General features: G+C 36.9%; 1 protein-coding gene across 8 annotated transcripts in view; it reads right to left on the bottom strand.

Moving 5' to 3' along the window:
• Positions 1–17505, bottom strand: part of LOC102684211 (suppressor of tumorigenicity 7 protein homolog) — a 67963-nt gene extending 50458 nt beyond the window's left edge. For 2 of the 8 annotated variants that reach the window (XM_015352356.2, XM_015352359.2), the window contains exon 1: positions 17151–17505. In XM_015352356.2, coding sequence (XP_015207842.1) covers positions 17151–17301 — 151 coding nt within the window. In that variant the 5' untranslated portion in view covers positions 17302–17505. Of the gene's footprint in view, positions 1–7521; positions 7567–14099; positions 14264–16760; positions 16846–17150 lie in introns of those variants that run through there. The other 6 variants (XM_015352357.2, XM_006633266.3, XM_069192549.1 and 3 more) reach the window with 5 other exon arrangements.
• Between the last annotated feature and the right edge of the window lie 2951 nt (positions 17506–20456).

Below are 20456 nucleotides of genomic sequence, written 5' to 3'. Positions count from 1 at the left end.
ATCCAACTAGCATGTCTTTGGGAGGTGGAAGAAAACTGAAGAATTGATCAAATCCATGCAAATACAAATAATAATAATAATTAATATAGAGCTTTTCTGGACACTCCACTCAAAGTGCTTTACAGGTAATGGAGACTCTCCTCCACCACCACTAATGTGCAGCCCCACCTGATGATGATGCAACGGCGGCCATAGTGCACCAGAACGCTCACCACACATCAGCTATCAGTGGGGAGGAGAGCAGAGTGATGAAGATAGATGGGGATTATTAGGAGGCCATGATTGATAAGGGCCAATGGGAAAATTGGCCAGGACTCCGGGGTAACACCCCTTATCTTTTCAAGAAACGCCCTTGGATTTTTCATGACCACAGAGAGTCAGGACTTCCGTTTTACGTCTCAACCGAAGGACGGCGCCTTTTTACAGTATAGGCCCCATCACTATAGTGGAGCATTTGGACCCACACAGACCACAGGGTAAGCGCCCCCTGCTGGCCCCACTAACACCTCTTCCAGCAGCAACCTTAGTTTTTCCCAGGAGGTCTCTCATCCAGGTACTGACCAGGCTCACACCTGCTGAGCTTCAGTGGGTACCCAGTTGTGAGTTGCAACATGATATGGCTGCTGGCTACATATATACACACACAAGAACCTAAAAACTCCACATAGAAGGTGCCTTGACCCTTTAGCAAATTGAACATTATTTTTTGTTTGTTTAAAAAATTAATAGTACCCATAGGGTTGAGGGAGAAGGGGCTTATTTCATGGGTGAATGAAACTCAGCCATGCAGTTGAAGCCAATACAGCCTCATTCAAGAATCTGCAGGATGAGATCGATGTCCATCCATCTTAAATCTTGAAAAAGGAAAGACTAAACCAGTGGAAGTGACATATTTAATTAATCTGCTAAGTAATTTGAAGTCTTTGAAAAGATGTGAATTCAATGTGAATGTGAATTATTACATTCAAAACAACTCCTGAACTGATAAAAATAAACATAGTGCTGGTTCTACTCAATGCAGGAATAGGAGACCTCTAACGAAAAACTTGGTTACTGTCTTGGTGGCACTCTTCACACAGAGCAACATTTCCAAAAAATGCCCCCAATATGGTGACAGAAAATGATGTAGGGGATGCCGTCCTCTTGATATGATTTTAAACTGTGGTCCAGACAACAACTGGTCATGAATAGACCCCCCAGTTCATAAGATAGAAGTGTTAACCATGGTGTCCAGTCCTTGCTAAATTCCGGTCTGACCTACTGTACCTTAAGTTCCCCATTAACTCAATTGGAGAAGTATCATCTCACCACTTCAGCTGATTTGCTGTGGAGTGGGGCTGGTGGGTTATATTATTTCAGAGGTAGATGGTAGGGCTCCTCCTATGTGTAAAACACTTTAGGATATAAATGCTATACAATTTAAGGAATTAGTTAGGCATCACAATACAATACAAGATGCTTAAGATTTGACTTTTCACCTATTATAGGCAGTACTAGTTGTCTATTTGGCAGGGCTCTGAGGGGAGATGTTTAGAGATGGGGTAGTTCAAGTGGGCATATCAACACTGGCCTTAACCATATTTTGTAGACTACTATAGGCAGAAATGTGGCACAGATAATATCAAAGCCATTCACTGCACCAGAAGCCATTTGTATCTATGGCCTGTTGTTTGTAAAAATGGTAAAGGAGATTAAAGCCTAGTACTGGTAGGGTGAGGGTATTAAACAAAAGAAGTAAGGAAGCTGGTAATTAAGATAACCATTTTGTTTAAATGGTGGCCTCTAGTAGAGTATGATTCATTTTCTAGAATTAATGGTTTAGAGTACTCTGTCTATTGAATACTTGGATTTATTTATTTATTTGTCTGAAAAAAGGGTTCAGTTTTGACTGGTGTTACAAAAAAGAACTCCTCAAAGCTGACATTTGACAAAAAAGAGTGTTGTCAATTCCAGCTGTCCATTAGATTAGTGTTGATCTCTCTTTAAATGTTCGAAACTACCTGAAAAGCAATAATTCAGAATGTCACAGGGTGCTTCTTTCAGCTTCTGTTCTTCTTCTTAACCAATTATCAAAAGCCTTTGTAGGCACAACTTCTGTAACCACCAGGCTATATAAAAAAAAACACTGAATCAGTTGTACCAGAAGAACCAAGCTCAATGTTCGACGATATGTGAACCTTTTCAACCATTTTCTTCCTATTTAATGATTATAGGATATAATGCGTGTGCACTAAGGAAGGCCAAATAAACTCCAATCAAGACTGGATGGAGATATGATGCAAATCATAATCAATTAAGATTGTACTTCAATACTTCTCTATGAAATTATCAAACAAAATTATCTTTGATGACTTAAAGTTTGCTAAAAGCACGTAATTATAAGTGCAATGCTGACCAAATATATTCATACTGTATATTATGTTCAGATATATACCATTTGTAATGCTAAGGAGTAACATAAGAGCATTACAGTGATTCTTTTGTGGGTTTCAACATATCATGAGAGAGTACCCTGAAATGCAATGCATTCTTAAAATAAAGCACCAAGATTCCTCAATGCATAATATCAGGTTATTAAAATGCCATTTAACAAAAAAATACTTCACGGCAGAACATCTCTGTACATCATCGTTTTTAGGAGTACTGCTCTGTGTCAATGTTCATGAGTGTTTTTGCTTGAAACTAAAAAAATAAAATTATTACTACCAGTCAGTAAGAAACAAATGCTGTTCTGATTTAACAACCTTTTTTCATGACTTTGTATTTGTGATGAGATTAATATGAAAGAAACAGCAAGTACAATATACAGTATTTTGTGAGATTCCATTTATGCATTTGATCATATTAGAATAAAGTGATTATTATCTATTATCTATTATTATCCATACTAAGTGATCATAAGTATTAGGGGACATTCACATAAATTATATAATTTTGTTATTATATATACATTTCAGAGTATACAAGTCAGTATGTGGATGCATTTCCTTTGAGGTATTAACTGCATGTTAATACTCAGCAACCCGCTGAGTTCACCAGTCTTTGTGTGATCATTTGACATACTCGGCTGCAGCCATTTTGAAATCTTGCCTATGCCTATTCTTGGAGTGTTCCGAGCTTAAGAACTGTTTCTTCAGCGTGCAAAACGCATGCGTACGCATAAATTGGATTTATAAATGGAGCTTTACTTGGCCAGTCGAAGATTTTCCACATTTGTTTTCCTCAAGAGCTCCTTAGTTGCACTGCCTGTACTGTATGTATGGGGTCACTGTTATTCTAATTGAAGCTGCCCCCAGTAAATTTAGAGCGGTAATGCTTCTGTGAAGTGCAGAGCTACATCACTAATTGCATCATCAATAAAGACAAACCCAGGTCATAACATTACCTGGATCTTGCGTTACAGATGGAGTGGTGCTCTGTGAAGAATCTGCAGTTCCCTTCTTTCTCCACACTTTAACCCAGGCATCTCAAACTCATTTACTATAGCATGCCATATTTCATTTAAAAGTATGTTAGGAGGGCCACGCACACAATAAATTTATCAAAATACAAAATTGCATACTACATACATCTCTGTTCTGCTGAAAACAATATTGTCAGGACATCTCATTCCACATCTCAAGAAACCCATATAAAACCATAGCACAAATATATACACCCATCTGTAGTTATGCAAACACTCAATACATTTGTTAAAACAAAACATTTATTTTATTACCCTTTCCTGACAGTACAAAAAACCACAGTGGAAGGATGGAAAAAGACAAGCATTCAGAAGGCATTTGTATTGCCTGGAATGTAGCTGTCCAGTACATTCACATGCATTCAGGAAGTATTCACCCCCTCAGATTTGTTCACAATCTGCTTTGTTGCAAACTCAAACAGAAATACATTTATATGGAATTTTATGTCAGGAGCTATGTAAGTTACTCTATAATATCAAAAAGTGCAATAAAAGGTCTGAAAATGTTTCACGTTGATACTGAAATATCTATATTTGATACTATTTGGGTGACTATTCCGCCCCCTTTGCTATGACACTCCAAATTGAGTTCAGGTGCATCTAATTTCCTTGTGAAATCACTCTAAAACCTGAAAAGGGTTAACCTACAGTCGGTAATATTAGTTGACACGACTAACACGACATCCCCCCCTCCAACCGTGCATGTCATACCAGACACTCTACCACACAGATCAAGAAGCTGTCTTAACAACGCCATGATATTACTGAGAGGAGGCACAAAACAAGGGAGGAGTACAAAACCTATATTGAGTTTGTAAAGTTCCCAGGAGCACACTCAGTTCCATAATTAGGAAATGGAAAGAATATGATGCCACCCAAACCTTTCCTAGAGCTGGCCATCCTCCTCAAACCAAGGAACCTCGGATTTTTATATATCCTGTCCAATAACAACAATCTCTGCTGCACTATACAGATTTAGCCTTTATGGAAGAGTGGTTAGATGGGAATGCTTTTCAGCAGTGAGGACAGAGGGAACAGTGAATGAAACCAAATATAGGCAAATCCTAGAGGTGAACCTGCTTCTGTCAGCAAAAGACCTTCGACTGGGGCACAAATTCACTTTCCAACAGGACAATGACCCAAAGCATACAGCCAAAGTGACACTAGAGTGGCTTTAGAGCAAGAAGGAGAGTATCTTTGAGTTGCCCAACCAAAGCCCAGATTTGAATCCTATTGAGAAACTGTTAAAGATTGTGGGTCAGCAAAATTCCCCATCAAACTTGACCGAGTTTAAGAAAATTGGCAAGGAAGAATAGGCGATAATCCCAAATGCAAAAGTGCAAAACTGGTATAATATTGCTTACACTTATATAGTGCTTTTCTGGACACTCCACTCAAGCGCTTTACAGGTAATGGGGGCTTCCCTCCACCACCAATGTGCAGCATCCACCTGGATGATGTGACGGCAGCCATAGTGCACCAGTACGCTCACCACACATCAGCTATCAGTGGGGAGGAGAGCAGAGGAATGAAGCCAATTCAAGACGATACATATAGACGTATCCAAGATGACACAAAGCTGTAGTTCCTATAAAATATGATTCTATAAATCATTTATGCAAAGGAAGGTATACGTATCTTAACAAGATATTTCAAATTTTCACAAATTTGTTACACAATAAAAAATATGTTTACCAATTTAAACTGTTGTGTATGTTTTATAAATCAATAGGAAAAATTAATTTCAATCCATTAAGAATTAACAATATTTGCACTTGTTCGGGGAGGTGAATAAGTCTCTGTACTGTACAGTTTACAGGTTTTGAATGTTTTGCCAATACTAAATCAGATAATTAACTATCATAGAACATATATTTTTTCTTATTTTGACCAGTCAGTGTCTTTAAGGTAACTGAGTAATACTGTGCAGTTTTCTAGACCTCAGGAATAACTCAAAAGCTTTTTAAAAATTTTGGTTGTGCTCTTTTTGGTCAAAGACACACCCTTTTCAAACTCTATATGTGACATCATCAAAGAAGACCAATTTGAGTGGATAACTGGGTAGAGGTAGAGAACCACAAGGAGCACACATCTGCAATACAGGTATATCACTAAGGGTGCCTGCTTCTTGTGTGGGCTATACAGGGTTAGACAACAGAATCCTGACAGGTGACAGCAACTTGCCTTTGAAGGGCCACACCCACTCCACGGGCGATTAGATTGACATCCTCGATTTAAACTTTCCATCACTTCAATGCAAAGTTATGATAAAGATAAAAGTTCCCAAAGCCCATACAACTCTGTTCCAAAACTCTCCCAGCTCACCTTAGAGCCACTTCTACTCAGGCTGTTGAGTGCTTGGTGCTGATGAATTCACAATTTGCAGTATAGTTGAACGTCTGCTGTTTCTGTGTTATGCCAGCTGAAGATTTTGATACTATGAGATTTCACAGACAGTTGTTTTAGGCTTTTCAGTCATCAACTATGGGTGTTTTTCTTGGGTGACTTGGGTGAGCTAGTTTTGCCTGATTGGCAACTGTAACTGTTTCTTCTTAGGTACAGTATATCCCAAAGAGTTGATTTTGGCATGCCAAGTTTCTGTTTTATGTTCTGATTTTGTCTTTTCTAGGTTAGAAACTGCCTGTTTTTCCTTCATAAAGTTTCATAAAGTTTTTTTTTTGTCTTCAATACAAGGATACAACTAAACTGATTGTAAAAATAAAACACTCAGTAGTTGGACCTATCAGTCACAATGACTATCATTGCAATCACGGCCTGAGCTCAGAAGGAAATTAAGACCAAATTAATTTATTTATTTAACGATTTAATGAACAACCTTCAACAAAGTAAACTGTACAGTTCAGAAATAAGGTAGTTTAGTAAGAAGACTTGATACCGGATTATGAAAATTCTCTCAACTGTATTTTGGTTAATGCATGAATGGGACATTAGACAATCGGGTAATAGTAGTGTCTCTGGAAACATTCGGTCTTGAGGGAGCCTTTTATGGTTATAAGCATAAACACATGAACAACAAAACAGATCCATCCAGGCTTGAGTTATCCTCATAAGATTGATTCACAGCACAGCACCAAGGAGTTGTGTACGAAACAGCTTCTTGGTCTGTGCTACCATCCTCTGGTTTAAACCAGTACTACAGATTTTCTATAGTACTTGAAGCAGCTACAATCAATGTTCCCATTCCCATTCATAGTTTAAAAATATATACAGTATATAACAAATGTTCTCTACAAATCAAACCCCTAGCCTCCACTGTACCAATATGTAGAAAAATGACAAGTAGACCTCTTAAATATAATTTCATATTTTTTGTATTATAGATTTATTAAGATTAACAAGGGGCTACAGTACCTTGTTGTGAAAGCTGATATATAAAAATAAATTGAATTGAATTAATTAATTGTTATATTTATATAATAATGTTTCAGTTGTGATTTTCAATAGGATTTTCTATTTTTTGCAGTATACTGTACCTATTTCTCAGATATATTTATTATAATAATTATACTTTGCACTGTATGGCACTTTCCTAGACACTAAACCCAAAGTGCTTTACAGGTAATAGGGACTCCCCTCCAGCACGAATATGGATGATAACCTAGATGATGCAACAGCAGCCGAAGTTTACCAGTACACTCATCACACATCAGCTATCAGTGGGGAGAAAAGGTATGTTTTCTGAATTGATCAAGCTGAATTTGGTATGTGGAAAAAAAAAAAAGACTTCACTTTGGTCAGAATTTTAAAATATTCTGAGATTGTGGTCAAGGGTTTATTTTATTTTTAAACTTTTTATTTAATTATGAAAGAATGTACAAATAAAACATATACAGGAGAAAGTAAAATAATTTACAGCTTTCCTCTTTCATTTTTTGATTATATATATTTTTATATAGTTATTTACATTATGCTAGCATGGATGGGAGGTTACATCTAGAAATATAATCAGCAGAAACACAACAAATAACCAGCAATCTAGACAAAACAGTTTCAACCTCTTTCACAGAACAAAATCAGGTCACAATGGGGTTACATACCCAATCCAGGCTTGCCAGTATTTGCTCAATCTTTCTGCTCATAACCTAAGAGAAGAGGTGATTTTTTCCATTATATACATTTCCTTCACAACATTGATCCAATGTTTCAGTGTTGGGGATCTTTAGTATACCATCATTTTCTCATGACAGTTTTCTTACTAGCAGCTAAAATAGTTCCTCGTATACACAGGTATATCTATCCTTTAGTTCCATATAGTCAAAAGTAAAATTACCCAAATAGAATTTGTATGTCTATGTTTACTATACTAGTAAGTGCATAATGTAGGTATATCCAATACTGTTGTATTTTCAGGCACATGACCTCCTGCTTCCTGAACTGCTTCTTTTTTGTTTTGCTTAAATTTTAGGACTAAAAAAAAACAGTCAAACTTTTCTAACAGAAATTTCTCCAAACTGTGAACTGGTGGAGCTTTGTTGAAATCTCTGTATAATGTTCTACTGTTCTGCAGGAATTGTTTTATCATTTTCTTTTTCCCCATTTAATTTTAAATATATTGTGTTTAATCTTTTTTCATATCTTCATTGTTACTATACAGTTTTGATATTATTTTCTTCTGGTTGCTCTGCTGGAATGAAGCTATAAAATAATCAGGAAATGTATTTCCTTGTGCTGCACTTGGTTGTTTCACAGGCTCATTTTATAGAATGTTACTTCTGATTTTAAAGGTCAGCAAAGTGGAAGTGTAGTACAATGGTTAAGTGTACTTTAGACCATTCTGATTAACAATATTCTCTTACATTATTTGTATGATAATCCACCACCCATCCATTATCAGGTTTTGCTGCTTACTAGATCTTTATGAGCAAATTCAATTGCCGCATTTTGGGGATTAATAAAGTATTTTTGAAGTGACTTATAATTACAGAATACTAAAATTATTTTCCTCCTTTTTGGTAAAAGTGTCCTTCAAGTTAAGGCAACACTTCTAATTAATTCACTGTTTACATTAATGAAGAGTGTCAGTTGTTTTTTTCCCCATTAAGGTGACTGAACAACAAGTTTCTTTACATTTTGAGCGATAATAACTTGGCTTTAAACATTTTAAAGGTATGACTTTGAAATGCCATTCTCGTTCCAGAAATGGCAAGATGGGATACGGCGGTCATCCAGCTAGATGAGGGGCCAAATGGCCTTCCCTCGTTTGTAACCTCTCTTCACCCTCAGAGGAGCACCTCTACCACAAACACCCCAGTTCTAACACAAACGCTTCAGCTGGCTGACCTATAAGCCATGTGTTAGATGCACAAGTGAACCTGTTACAGTACATCCTGGCACTCAACAAGTAATGAACAACCAACGTATGAAATCAAGGCAGGAGGTTCCTATTGCTAAGTAACACTTAATGCATATCCTACAGATTTTACAAATAACACCTTATTATGTATTAAGGCATGTACAGTATTAGCACTTAGCAAACTGTTTCAGTAGTAAAGGACTAATATATTATAGAATTATAATGCCTTATGTATGCCTTACACACTACTCCTAAAACAAGAGTGTTATCAGTGTTTAATTTATAAATATGGTAATCACACTTCACTATTTAATTTCTGCAACAGGTCATTTCTTTCTCCTAAAGTAAGTAATCCAATGCATGTTTATGTTTTACAGTAGTTACATCTAGTAGTACATTCATTAATCATTAATCATTACCAAGCTGTGACGAGGTTACAACTGTATACACGTACGAGCAAAAACCCAACTCATGTACGCAACTCCTTCACTTGAAAAGTAGTGTTTTCAGATCATTACAACATAGCCTTTTTTTAAGAATCATTTAACTAAGCAAACCTCAAACTTAGGATCTCAAGGTGTTTGCCTCTGCCTTGTAGTGCCTATCTGAAATGTACTGAACAAACAGAATACAATTCACACAGTTCTTTATACGGACGGAAAGTGGAGAAATATTTTTTTGAGACAGTTGTTTCCTATATGCAGTCTCTCTGGCAGCAGCCCCTGAAAAAACTAGCTTGCAGCCAAGGGAATGTACAGAATGAAGCTGCCCTGTGCCTGTGAAATAGGGATATACAGAAATAACACGGCTTTGGCTTGAGAGGATAGCAATGACTTTAGTTATGAAGAGCTGGAGCTTTATTACTCAAGTTACTGCTGGCACACAGTTTCTAAATAAAGGTCTAAGGAGAGGGCTGCACTGAAAAGAGTCTACCAGCAAGGCCACAATGTATTTCAAGAAGAGTTTTCGAACACTTCTCCATTCTTTACATTTACGATAATCCAAATTATAGCCTTATCAAGGACAATAACTCCACAGCTTTGAGTAGTCTTGAGGGTACAGGTCGTTTTTCTTTCCACGTGAGGCGATCTGAATCTTTCGTGTTCCTAATAATCAATTCCATAACTTAAAACCCAGCAAACACAGCAGATGAGAATTAATCTTCTTGAGTGCCGCACAGAACGGACCTCACCTTGTGCAGGACCTGCACCTCAAAAACTGATTTGTTTTTTAATTTTAATTTTTTGTGGGGATGAGTCTGTACATGCCATATAGACAACATGCAATCAAAAAAATGTGCCAGTTGAATACATAGAGCCCTACAGGAATGAAACAGACCAAAAGGAATTTTGTTTCACTCACTCTCATTTAATGGACTACAACAAAATGCCCTCTTTCAGAGCTACCTCTGTCATCCCATGTAGTCCCTAGCTAGTGAAGGTGCAGTGATGTTACAATTCAGATATGATCCGGCAGAGATGTCTTGCTAACCATGACAAGATTCAGTGGCAGTTTCCATCATTTTCAATTAACAACTATTTTCTGCTTGTCGTTTTGGAAATTTTAGGATGTATTAATTGTACTGTATTATATATTTTTGACACCACACGAACAAAAAATCTTAATTTTAACAATCAGGAGCTGTGGGAGCTTTCACACATTCCCAACCACTTGAGTTTCTAATTATGTAACAGCAATAATTTTCTTTCAAGCCTGTCAAACTTAACACTCTCCCTAGACTTCAGGTAAAAATGGAACAATAATTTTACAAGACGCTGGATTATATCTCTCAATGAGATAGAGATAGAGTTGAGGACACCCATAATGCACCAAAACACAAGTTCCATTGCTGTATTAAATAATCACTGAAAGGGCCACATCCTCATTCAGATGGACTATAAATGTGTTCTACTTCCATCCTCCTGGTTTTAGATAATTTTAGATAATTGGGGTTTAAAAAAATTTAGAAGATTATGAATTCCATGGAATAATTTGTGTGTTTTGAATAATAAAGTGTTTTGAAGCTTCTACGGTGAATGAAGCTTTGGGAATTTACAAAATGTCACTTCCTCAGAGATATCCTACCACACACTCAACTGCAAGAAAACACACACCAAAGTCAATAACATTTAGCTAGATAATATTAAAAGGTATCACACCCACAAAGGCAAAGTATAACTACGTCCTTACCTCTCTAAGAAAAGTCATAGATTCATGCAAAGAAGACAAAAACAGAAGGGCCTGACTAGTCAACAGTAAAACACTATCCTGTCAAAAAATGCTCCTATTTTATACTTCTGAACAAAAATACTAACCAGGTTCTAACTTGCTTTGCATCTTGAGCTATATTTCTGTCTCTTTGTAAGGCACAATTGATTTTTTCAAACAATACTTCTCCACTCCTGGGATCAATATGGCATTTACTACTGCAATGTAATTGCAGCTTGCACAACATGACTTATCTGCACGGTTAAACAAACCGAAATAGAGCAAAAAACAGAAAAGCTGAATGTCACTGAAGTTTATTTAAATTTCACTTTACACTTCATACTACAATATACAGTAAACTTCATCCAGTGTTTTTATCGAGATGAATGTACAGCATTAAGGATGCTTAGAAGCAGAATGCAGTTTCAAATAGTAAACAAACAAGGTTTCTAATTAGACCAAACAATGGAACAGTTACCCAGGCATAAAGATGGAAACATTCAATGAAGCCTGACCCAGTTCTGGTACCAGGGGAATCCCTATTCCCCTGACACGCTCCTCAAGTCAAGCAAGGCGTTAACAGCCAAAACAAGTTTTGGAGCTAATTTAAGATGTCAACCTTGTCTTTCAAAGACAAATGGGAAAAAACTCCCAAAAGGTATACAAGAAAATACATTTTATTTGTTTAACAATGAAAACTGCCAAGAGCTGCTTCTATGCGTGGTTATGCAATTGCCACTGGAGTGCAGTGCACTCTTGGAAATAAACTAGATGCTATGATCTAGTGTGATAGGGGATTAACTGGCTAAATGTTGAAAATTACATGCTTTAGCTGTTTAAAATAAGTGGGAAGTGAACATTGTTGTTTGCATGTATGTAATAATGACAGCAAACTAGTAAAATCTCTCTTAATTATGTAACAAATGTTAGCATCCATGAGATGATCAAACTGGGACTTTATCAAGTTCTAAGAAATCACACAGGAATGTTTCAAAATTATGTCAGGACAGCCAAAATGCTTTTGATTCTTTCTTAATGAAAATAGGTTTTTATGAGGTACACCCCATGCTGAAAACAACAAATGTGTGGAGGCTTAAATGTCAAATGTATAGTATTACTGAATGTACCAGAGTAACAGTAAATTCGTATTTTCACATCGAGGAAGTGTTAGTCTGCAGAACAATTTTTCTCTCAGCGATTGTTTTGCTTCTTTTACATATAGTATTAAGCCACATTATATACTTGCAAATTTGAAAACTACTGTAACAATAAAAGCCATGTATAGAGATAAAATAATTTACATTGTTTATTTTAAAATGAGGTTGATATGATACATAATATTTCAATTTTGCGATGTGGGTTTTCCCACTATATATCTGTACGTTATTACACCCCCATTCTTCGCGGTGTCTGAAGATGGCCGACAATGGCAACATGTAGATTAGTGTGCAAAACACTGACATGAATGGGGGTTGCAGTAGGTGGTTTAAAGAAAAGAGCACCTGTGCTCCCCTTCCATTCAGTTCTAAACACTGCTTTTGGTTTGATGATTAACTTGTTTGTTCCTGAAACAAACACTACATGGTTATTAACTATATGCATAAAAAAGTCTCTGACATAGCTCCTTGCAACCCCCATCTGCAGTATTCGGGGACTTGACTTCTAAAAAAAAGGGTTTTCCTGTGGTGATTAATGGCATCATCTGCGTTCTTACCAGGAGAGGAGCTGCTCTAACCTGCTTGATCTAGAAAGTCCACTTCTGATTTTGGATCACTACTTATCCAATCAATGTGGCAATACCACACAACATCTGCTTACAGTTTTCACCATGCAAGACAACGACCCTCTTTATTCTGAGGAAAGCATGAACCTACTACTGATCTCCCCGGTATCCTCACTAACATTGACTGATCCGCAGGTTGACGTCAGGTTTCTTATCCTGTCGCCCATTTCTTCTGTTGGTTTCTGTGCCTCAAAGCGAAGGTATTGTTACATGGTGTTCCTGTGTGTTTCTTTCATGTGGTTTGTACCGATACGCAACCTCTATCATCCTTCTTCACAGACTTAAAACACTGTTTAAGCATCTAAAATCTATCAGCCACTCTATTTTTGAGTGAATGGTAGAGATGTGTGGAGATGTGACGGGTACCATTTTTCATTTTTGCCCACAAAATCCACAGTTGTACATTTTGGTAAGATGTTACTTGCCAATCATTTTGAAGCTCCATGCTTAGAAAAGGCACATCTTGTACTCAGCATAGATCTAAAAGGTTCTGACAATGCAGAACAGACTGGACATTTCTAATGTTACAGGGCTGCTGGTTGTGACATTCTTGGTATTTTAATATGCCATGAAACAGTTAAAAGGTTGGTGACTTAATACCATGTCACCAGACCTAACTCTTGCTGAGTTTCTTCATTTTGACCCAACACTCAATGCTTCCTGTACTCTACTTCTCTGTTTTATTGGCAATTACGACTCTCAGTCCCACATGATAAAGAACATGGGAAAGAATATAACGAGTGGAAGCCATTTGTCCAGTCATCTGGATGCTAAAGGATAATTGGTCAGGGAATATCATCCAGCCAATTCCTGAAAAAAAAGCATGGCTGGATAGCTTGTTCCACAGTCCCTGTTTTATGGTTATAAGCACAATTCCAGTTAATTTTCCAATTGTTCCCTATGATTGCACCGTTGATTGTACCTCAAAGGCGCCTGAGCCTTTTTCATACTTGAACCTAGTCGCTATGTAGCCATCTCTGCTCAAAACTTTAAAAAAAAGTATGTCAGTGTAGTGTCATGCTTGAAATCACAAAATTGCTGGTGTATGTAACCAATAACTCAGCCTGGTAATCCATCAGTTACCATAGAAAGCCTCTGTAACATAATTAAATCAATTACTTTCCTTGCCCTACAGCGCGTACTTAAGCCTCGCGAGAATGGTATCCCTCACTGTCATAGAGTTCCTCCAGTGCTCTGTATTTCCTAGCATTTCGCTCTGAATTTCTCTTTTCCTGGCATTGACTTCTTCGCTTCCTTTCTCGTATTTGCCCATGACTTCTGCTTGCCTGACTACGCTTTTGGACTGCCTTTGTGTAACGAACTTGGCTTACCTCCCAAAAAGTTCCACTGTGCATCACTGGCTTGGACCCTTGCCTGCCTGACTATGCACCTGGACAGTGTTTTACTTTCGCTTTCGTCTGCCTGATCACCACCACCTCCAGAGCTTGCATCGCACAAGGATCCAGCCTCCCATCTCCTGGCCTGTGCACTCCAGCTGATACATGCAACGGTATTACATGTAGGACATTACCTTCAGCCCAAGAATCTATTGGGTTGTTCTATTATAAATAAAAAATGTTCTATTATTCACTATTACAACCGTACCTCAATCATTAACAATTTAAGAGCAGTGTTCCTAGTACAGATCCATGTGGCACTCCACTAATTAAATGACCCCAGTTTGAGCATTTAAACCTTAACTGTACTCCTTGTGTTATATTTATCAATAGAAACACAAGCATTTCATCAAATGCATAGTACTTAATAAAGGAACTTAATTAAAGGTTTTCTAGACATCTTAATAAAACATATACAGGTAACATGCTGCACCTCTATCCAATACTGTTGTAACTTGTACAAAGAACCCTAACAAGTTGATTAAGCAATATCTACCTTTTCTAACTACAGTGTAGGGATAAGAAGACTCGTGGTAAGAGACATGATTCTTGCAACATGTTGGCATATTTGAAGTGCTCTTTTCAAAGTCAATTTCAATAGTCATGCTTTCAAGTTAAAGAGTACTCAAAAAGATTGGACCCAAAATAAATGTTTTTTTTTTAACTGTGTGCACCGCTTTACCATTTTTCCTATGTAAAATTTAAGATTACTAACTAGAAAAAAAAACACAATGAACTTAGTTCAAGTAGGGAGCTGCGTCAGCATGCGTAGGCAAATTTATTTGTGTGCAGTTACTGCTTTCACCTAAAAGTCTTTATTTGCATAAAACATGTTACATAGGATCAGTTGTCTGTGTCTTCAGCTACTGTTGGTGAGCTAGACTGTCACGGCTCTTTTTTGTGCAGGCTTATCTGAATAAAAGAGTCTCCTTGTGTTTTCTCTATGGAATTTGTATGGTCAAGACTGTTATACTCTTATATCTCTTTTTAATGCAAGCAAGTGTTGCTAGATATGAGCTTAAAATCGACCTGCAATACAAATTTTATATAAAATGAAAATTGTTGGCAACGTTACAGTTATAAAAGATTTGTGACTATCTTTGAAAATATGAAGTAATACAATACGATATTGTAAAATTTTACAATACAATATTGTAAAATTTGCAGACAATATACAAACTTACAGAAAACAAAGTTAGGGGTGATAGTGGCCTTTATACCTTTTTAGTGTGAAAAAACCCATACGTACTCATAACTGAGATATGAGCGTTCAAGTTTCATGTCATATGGTACTGATCTGTCTTTTAAAAAAATATATATAGACAATAATAGGCAATGTGTGGCACAGAGGTGTAAGGCAGCAAACCTAACCACTATTCAATTCCTGGAGTGCTATGTGCTTGGAATTTGTATGGTCTCCCCTTGTTTACATGGGTGTCCTCTGGGTGCTCCTGTTTCCTCCCACAGTTCAAAGACATACTGGTAGGTTCATTGGTGTCTGGAAAAATTGACACTGGTGTGAGTGTGTGTTTGTGTCTGTGGGTACCCTTTGATGAACTGCCATCCCATTCAGGGTGTGCCCTGCCTTGCGGCCATTGCTTGCCAAAAGAGTCGTTTTGGCTCCCTCGTGACTACTGGGTAGTGTGAAAGTGGATGGATGGATGGATAACAGGCAATACAACCAATGAGGATACCACACAATACACTGCAAAGAATCAGCACACCGTGCTCATCTTCAACACCATAAACTTCTGGCAAACACCACTTTAACTCATAAGAACATTGAGTTACAATCTTGAGTCCATTTGGTAATATTCATCCAGAAATTTGTATTAAAATCGTACAATACAAAAAAAAAAACACTTAGCGTCCTAACGTGGATTACAACAGATTCGACACTAGTCGTTAATAATAGAGTTGTTTTCAACACGAGCTTCCTACTGTGTAGAGACTAGGCCGGTGAACCGCGGACACTAATAATTAAACGTGATGGTTGTTTATCATGTAGTTAGTTGTTCAAAATCTTTAAAAGGTTTATCTTTTGCTTGTGTTTTTTCCCCAGCAAAGACGTCAAGAGCTTGAAAGTTCAAGGTTATGTTCAGAAGGTCTTGGGCCGTTAACCGTGACGTCACTTCAGTAACGCGTTCTCTCGCTTCGGTTTTGAAAGCGTGACCATCTCGCGCGGGCGTTTTCCGAAGAGATAACTCTCAACTGACACCTTACGAATAGGTCCCGTATCACACGTGTTAAAATTCAACGATTACACAAAAACGTATTTTGATGAACTGTAATTATCAGCAGGAGAACGTGTCACTCAAATTAAAAACATTTGGATTGAAAAACAGCAGCTGTGCAGCCTGCCATGTGTTTGCTCACCCCAAACTCCAACTTCATCCCAATGTATTTGTTACAACAAGGAAAACACATTGAAACTCCTATGAAATGATTAAGTCGTTCATCTCTGAAGGTAATAGCTGACAATAAAATATTGCAAGAGGGGGTACTTCTTTTCTAAATAAATGTATATTTTATGATCTACAAGTAACATGAACTAATCTAGGTACCTTTATGAAAAACAAACATCTGTTGACTTACCCAGTGAGTTGCATAGGGAGTAGCGTACAGGGTAGATGATGTGGCTTAAGGTTTTTGGCCAGCGGGTCATGGATAAACATTTCAGACTTTAGGACCCGGGTGTCTATTTTCCTAGTCTGCTGTCTAACCGCAATTTAGTAACTAAACATACTTTAACAACTATTCAAAGGTGTTAATAAATAAGATGAGAAAGCAGCATTGTGCTTCAAACACAGCCCACTTTTACCCTCCAAACTTTTTCGTCTGGTTGCACAAATTGAAACAATGTGGCTCACTGAACCCAGCTTGTACTGTATACGTGTCTGACTTTCTAAAAAGTAAGGTAAGAAAGAAAAAAAAAACCTTTTCAAACCATCAAATAAAGCGTGCACTTTGATTTCGGGGGCTTACCTGTCGTAAGATTGTCGTTGATTTTCAAAGGCACTCGCAATATGTAAACCAGAAATAGCATAACAAAGAACCACACAGTCCAGAAGTATGTCCAAGACCAGACGATGCACGATTTCAGCTGATCTAAGAAACCAGTTCCACTTTCGGCCATGTTTTAGAGCTCTCTCCTGCCACAAGCCCTCAGTGTATTGTGGGATGATTCATGCCTGGCAGTTAGATTGAACCGCACTGAAGGATTTGGGGGTAACACTAGCGAGGAAAAGGGGTTTACCGTTTTTTAGCTTTATCTGAAACGTGTTTGCCCGTATGGCTTTGTGGGAAGAGGTCTTCACTGCTTCGTTTCGCTAGGTGTAAAACGGTGAAATACAACAGGCTCAGACAAAAAAAAAATATTTTTTTAAACTACCGTGCGAACACTCATACCTTCCACACAGAACTTGGTGGTTTGCCCCCTGTTTTTTTCCCTTAACACTTTTTGAGTATGTTTTGTATGACTTTACAGTGCGCACGTACTGTAGGCTACATTTTTCGGATTCCAACTTTCTACGTAGAAAATCGCTTTCTGATACAGAACAACGAATCACGAATTTTGTGTGTTTAGACAATAGTCTCACTGATCTGTGTGCATGTGGTTCATTGTAGAAACATACGTATTGTGGAATCAGTTTAAAATATACGCGCCAAGAAAACACATTTATACTTTGTTGAAGAGTTTTTCTATACAGTATCTCTAAATCAATACTCCACAGTATGTGTAATTCCTGAAGTGATTTGCATAAAGGTACTGTACAACTCGGTAGGCTTAAGTTAAACACAAGTGACAACTACCTTACCTACCCAGAAAGTCAATACATGCCTTTTAACCTTCTAAAACTCTTTTAAAATATTATCACTGACCATTGCCGCCTTAAAATACGAAAAATGTAAGACGCTTTTTCCCCCTATAAGCGTTTAACCTGCAATATCATAAAATTATAAATGGAGATATCAGTGAAAGTGTTTTGCGTTTCAAGTGGAATATGATTGTAGCGTTATACCATCAAAGCAATATGTGGAAGAAGAAGTATGATTTGCAATTTGCAAAAGTAACTATTTGCTAAATATTTTTTTAGTAAGATTTATTTTCGCGGAATGTGCTAGTATTACTGGAAAACTAAACGTGAAGTTATATTAAAGAGTACAACGTTAAATACTGGGAGCCAAAGGAAAATGAAAAAATGGTCTTGAATTTATGCATTATCTTGCTACATTAACTACTTTTACATTATTTTTTCATTATGTAAGTTATTTACGGACTGTTAAACAACAATGATTTTTAAAAGTTTGCTGCTCCTGGGTAAATTCTTGAGTCAATCTAAATGCATACAATCATGAAAATTAAGGGGTTGTGTGAAATTTTTGTGTGAAAATTAAGATGTGTTGGGAAGAATTACAATTACTTGTGAATATGTACGAAAGATTTAAGAGTGTACAGTCTTCAGGTACTTAAAGATGAAGGCACCCGACCACCCTTAGGCGTTCAAAATAGGTCATGAATCACTTTCTTATTAAAGCCATTCAAGTCACATGTCCATTCCTAACAATTCCAGGTGTGTGGCATGTGGGACCAGGCAATTATGTGATTTTCCACTTATTTCCATTTAAAAATCTCTTTGTGAAATGTAATATTTTCAGCCTTATTACCTAATGAGATATTTATACTGCAGACATGTAAAATGGGCTGCAAATAAGAGGCCATTTGATCCATATTGGTTGTTTGGTAGTTTAGCAGACGGACTATTAAAAAAGAAAGATGAATCTAAATCTAAGATTTCTTATAGCCATTTATTAAAAATGCCCAGAGCTTGGGCCTCAAACCACCACTCTTTTTGTAGTTCCAGATGCCCACAACTCTGTATGTAAAGAAGTGCTTTTTATTTTCCATTCTAAATTAGTTCCATTTAAGTTTCCCACGTGACACTGTTTGTTTCATACTGAGTGTGAAGAAGTTTCCATGGGTTGACTATAAACCTTAGGATTTTACATTGAGAAATCCTCTCAATTACCTTAGTCATATACTAAAGAGGTTTATCTCCCTTATCCTGTCTGTTCATGATAATCTGTGGATTTTAGGATTCATTCTGGTTGCTCTTCAGACAACTCTAAAGTTACAATAATAGTTTCATGGTATTGTGACTGAAACCAAACAGAAGATTCTAAATAAGGTCTTGCTAATGCATTGTAAAACTTGAGCACAACTTTGCTTGAAATTTCTCACTTACCCAAGCTTTCTGTTCTCTTTTTTATTGCTTCACCACATCTTAGTGAGGATGTATAAGAATGTGCAGAAACACGGATCCCGCTTGTGCATGGCTTTCTGCAGCTCACAGTAACCTATGTGATGTGTGGGGCATGCTCTGACAACCTAGGTGGATCAATTTGCAATAATCAGTGTTAAATTTAATTTGGCAAGTGCTTGTACAGTCTACAATTGGATCTACATCTATTGTAATTCATTTGCTAGTGTTTCCGTTTGCCTGTTTTTGCAGATGATTTTTGCATCGTCTGCAAATGTAACTATTTTATAATTATTTCAGAATCTAAATTGTTGAAATAGATCAAGAAGAGCAATATCCTCTTTGAAACACTTCTTATATCTGCTCCATGTCTCCATTAGAGGTTAAGCCGGTTAAGTTTTCTTAACCATTTCTTAATGCATATATCCATACACTGTGGCTTTTTATGGTTTTGAGAATCAACTTTAAATCAAAAACTGGATCAAAAACTTTATGGAAATCTGAATAGTCACAGTCACTGGTATTATTTACAGTCCTTGTTGCTTGTTCAACAATTTTTACATTACAAATACTTTCCCTTTCTAAATCTAAAGAATGTTGTTGGTTCCTAAAATGTAATTTTGTTCATAATTAACTATGATTTCCATAACATTACTTTATAGTCTTCACACAAGATTGATTGTTCTATAGAATGTGTAAGGCAGTGGATTTCCTCAGTTTTCTGATTTTATTTAACAGATTAACTGAATAAGCAGTCAAAGCAGCTGTATTATTCAATTCTTAATTGGGAGCTAATGGAAAGAAGATTATGAAATCTGTAAGAACCCAGCACTCAAGGACTCAGGTTTATATATAGTTTATAAATCCCCTTTTTTGGTTATCTATAACACCTGTTGTAGAGCAACTAAAAAGTCTCTCTTGTAATAAGATGATACAGTTAGCAGATATTTTCACGTTTAGAGTTAACCAGCCACTTATGGATCATGAAAGAAAATATTTACAGTAATGAAAAAAATACGGAGTCATGTGC

The sequence above is a fragment of the Lepisosteus oculatus genome, chromosome 7 (genome assembly GCF_040954835.1).
Source record: "Lepisosteus oculatus isolate fLepOcu1 chromosome 7, fLepOcu1.hap2, whole genome shotgun sequence".
Taxonomy (NCBI): Eukaryota; Metazoa; Chordata; class Actinopteri; order Semionotiformes; family Lepisosteidae; genus Lepisosteus; species Lepisosteus oculatus.
The sequence above is the reverse complement of the archived record's forward strand: the minus strand, read 5'-3'. Positions and strand labels throughout refer to the sequence as shown.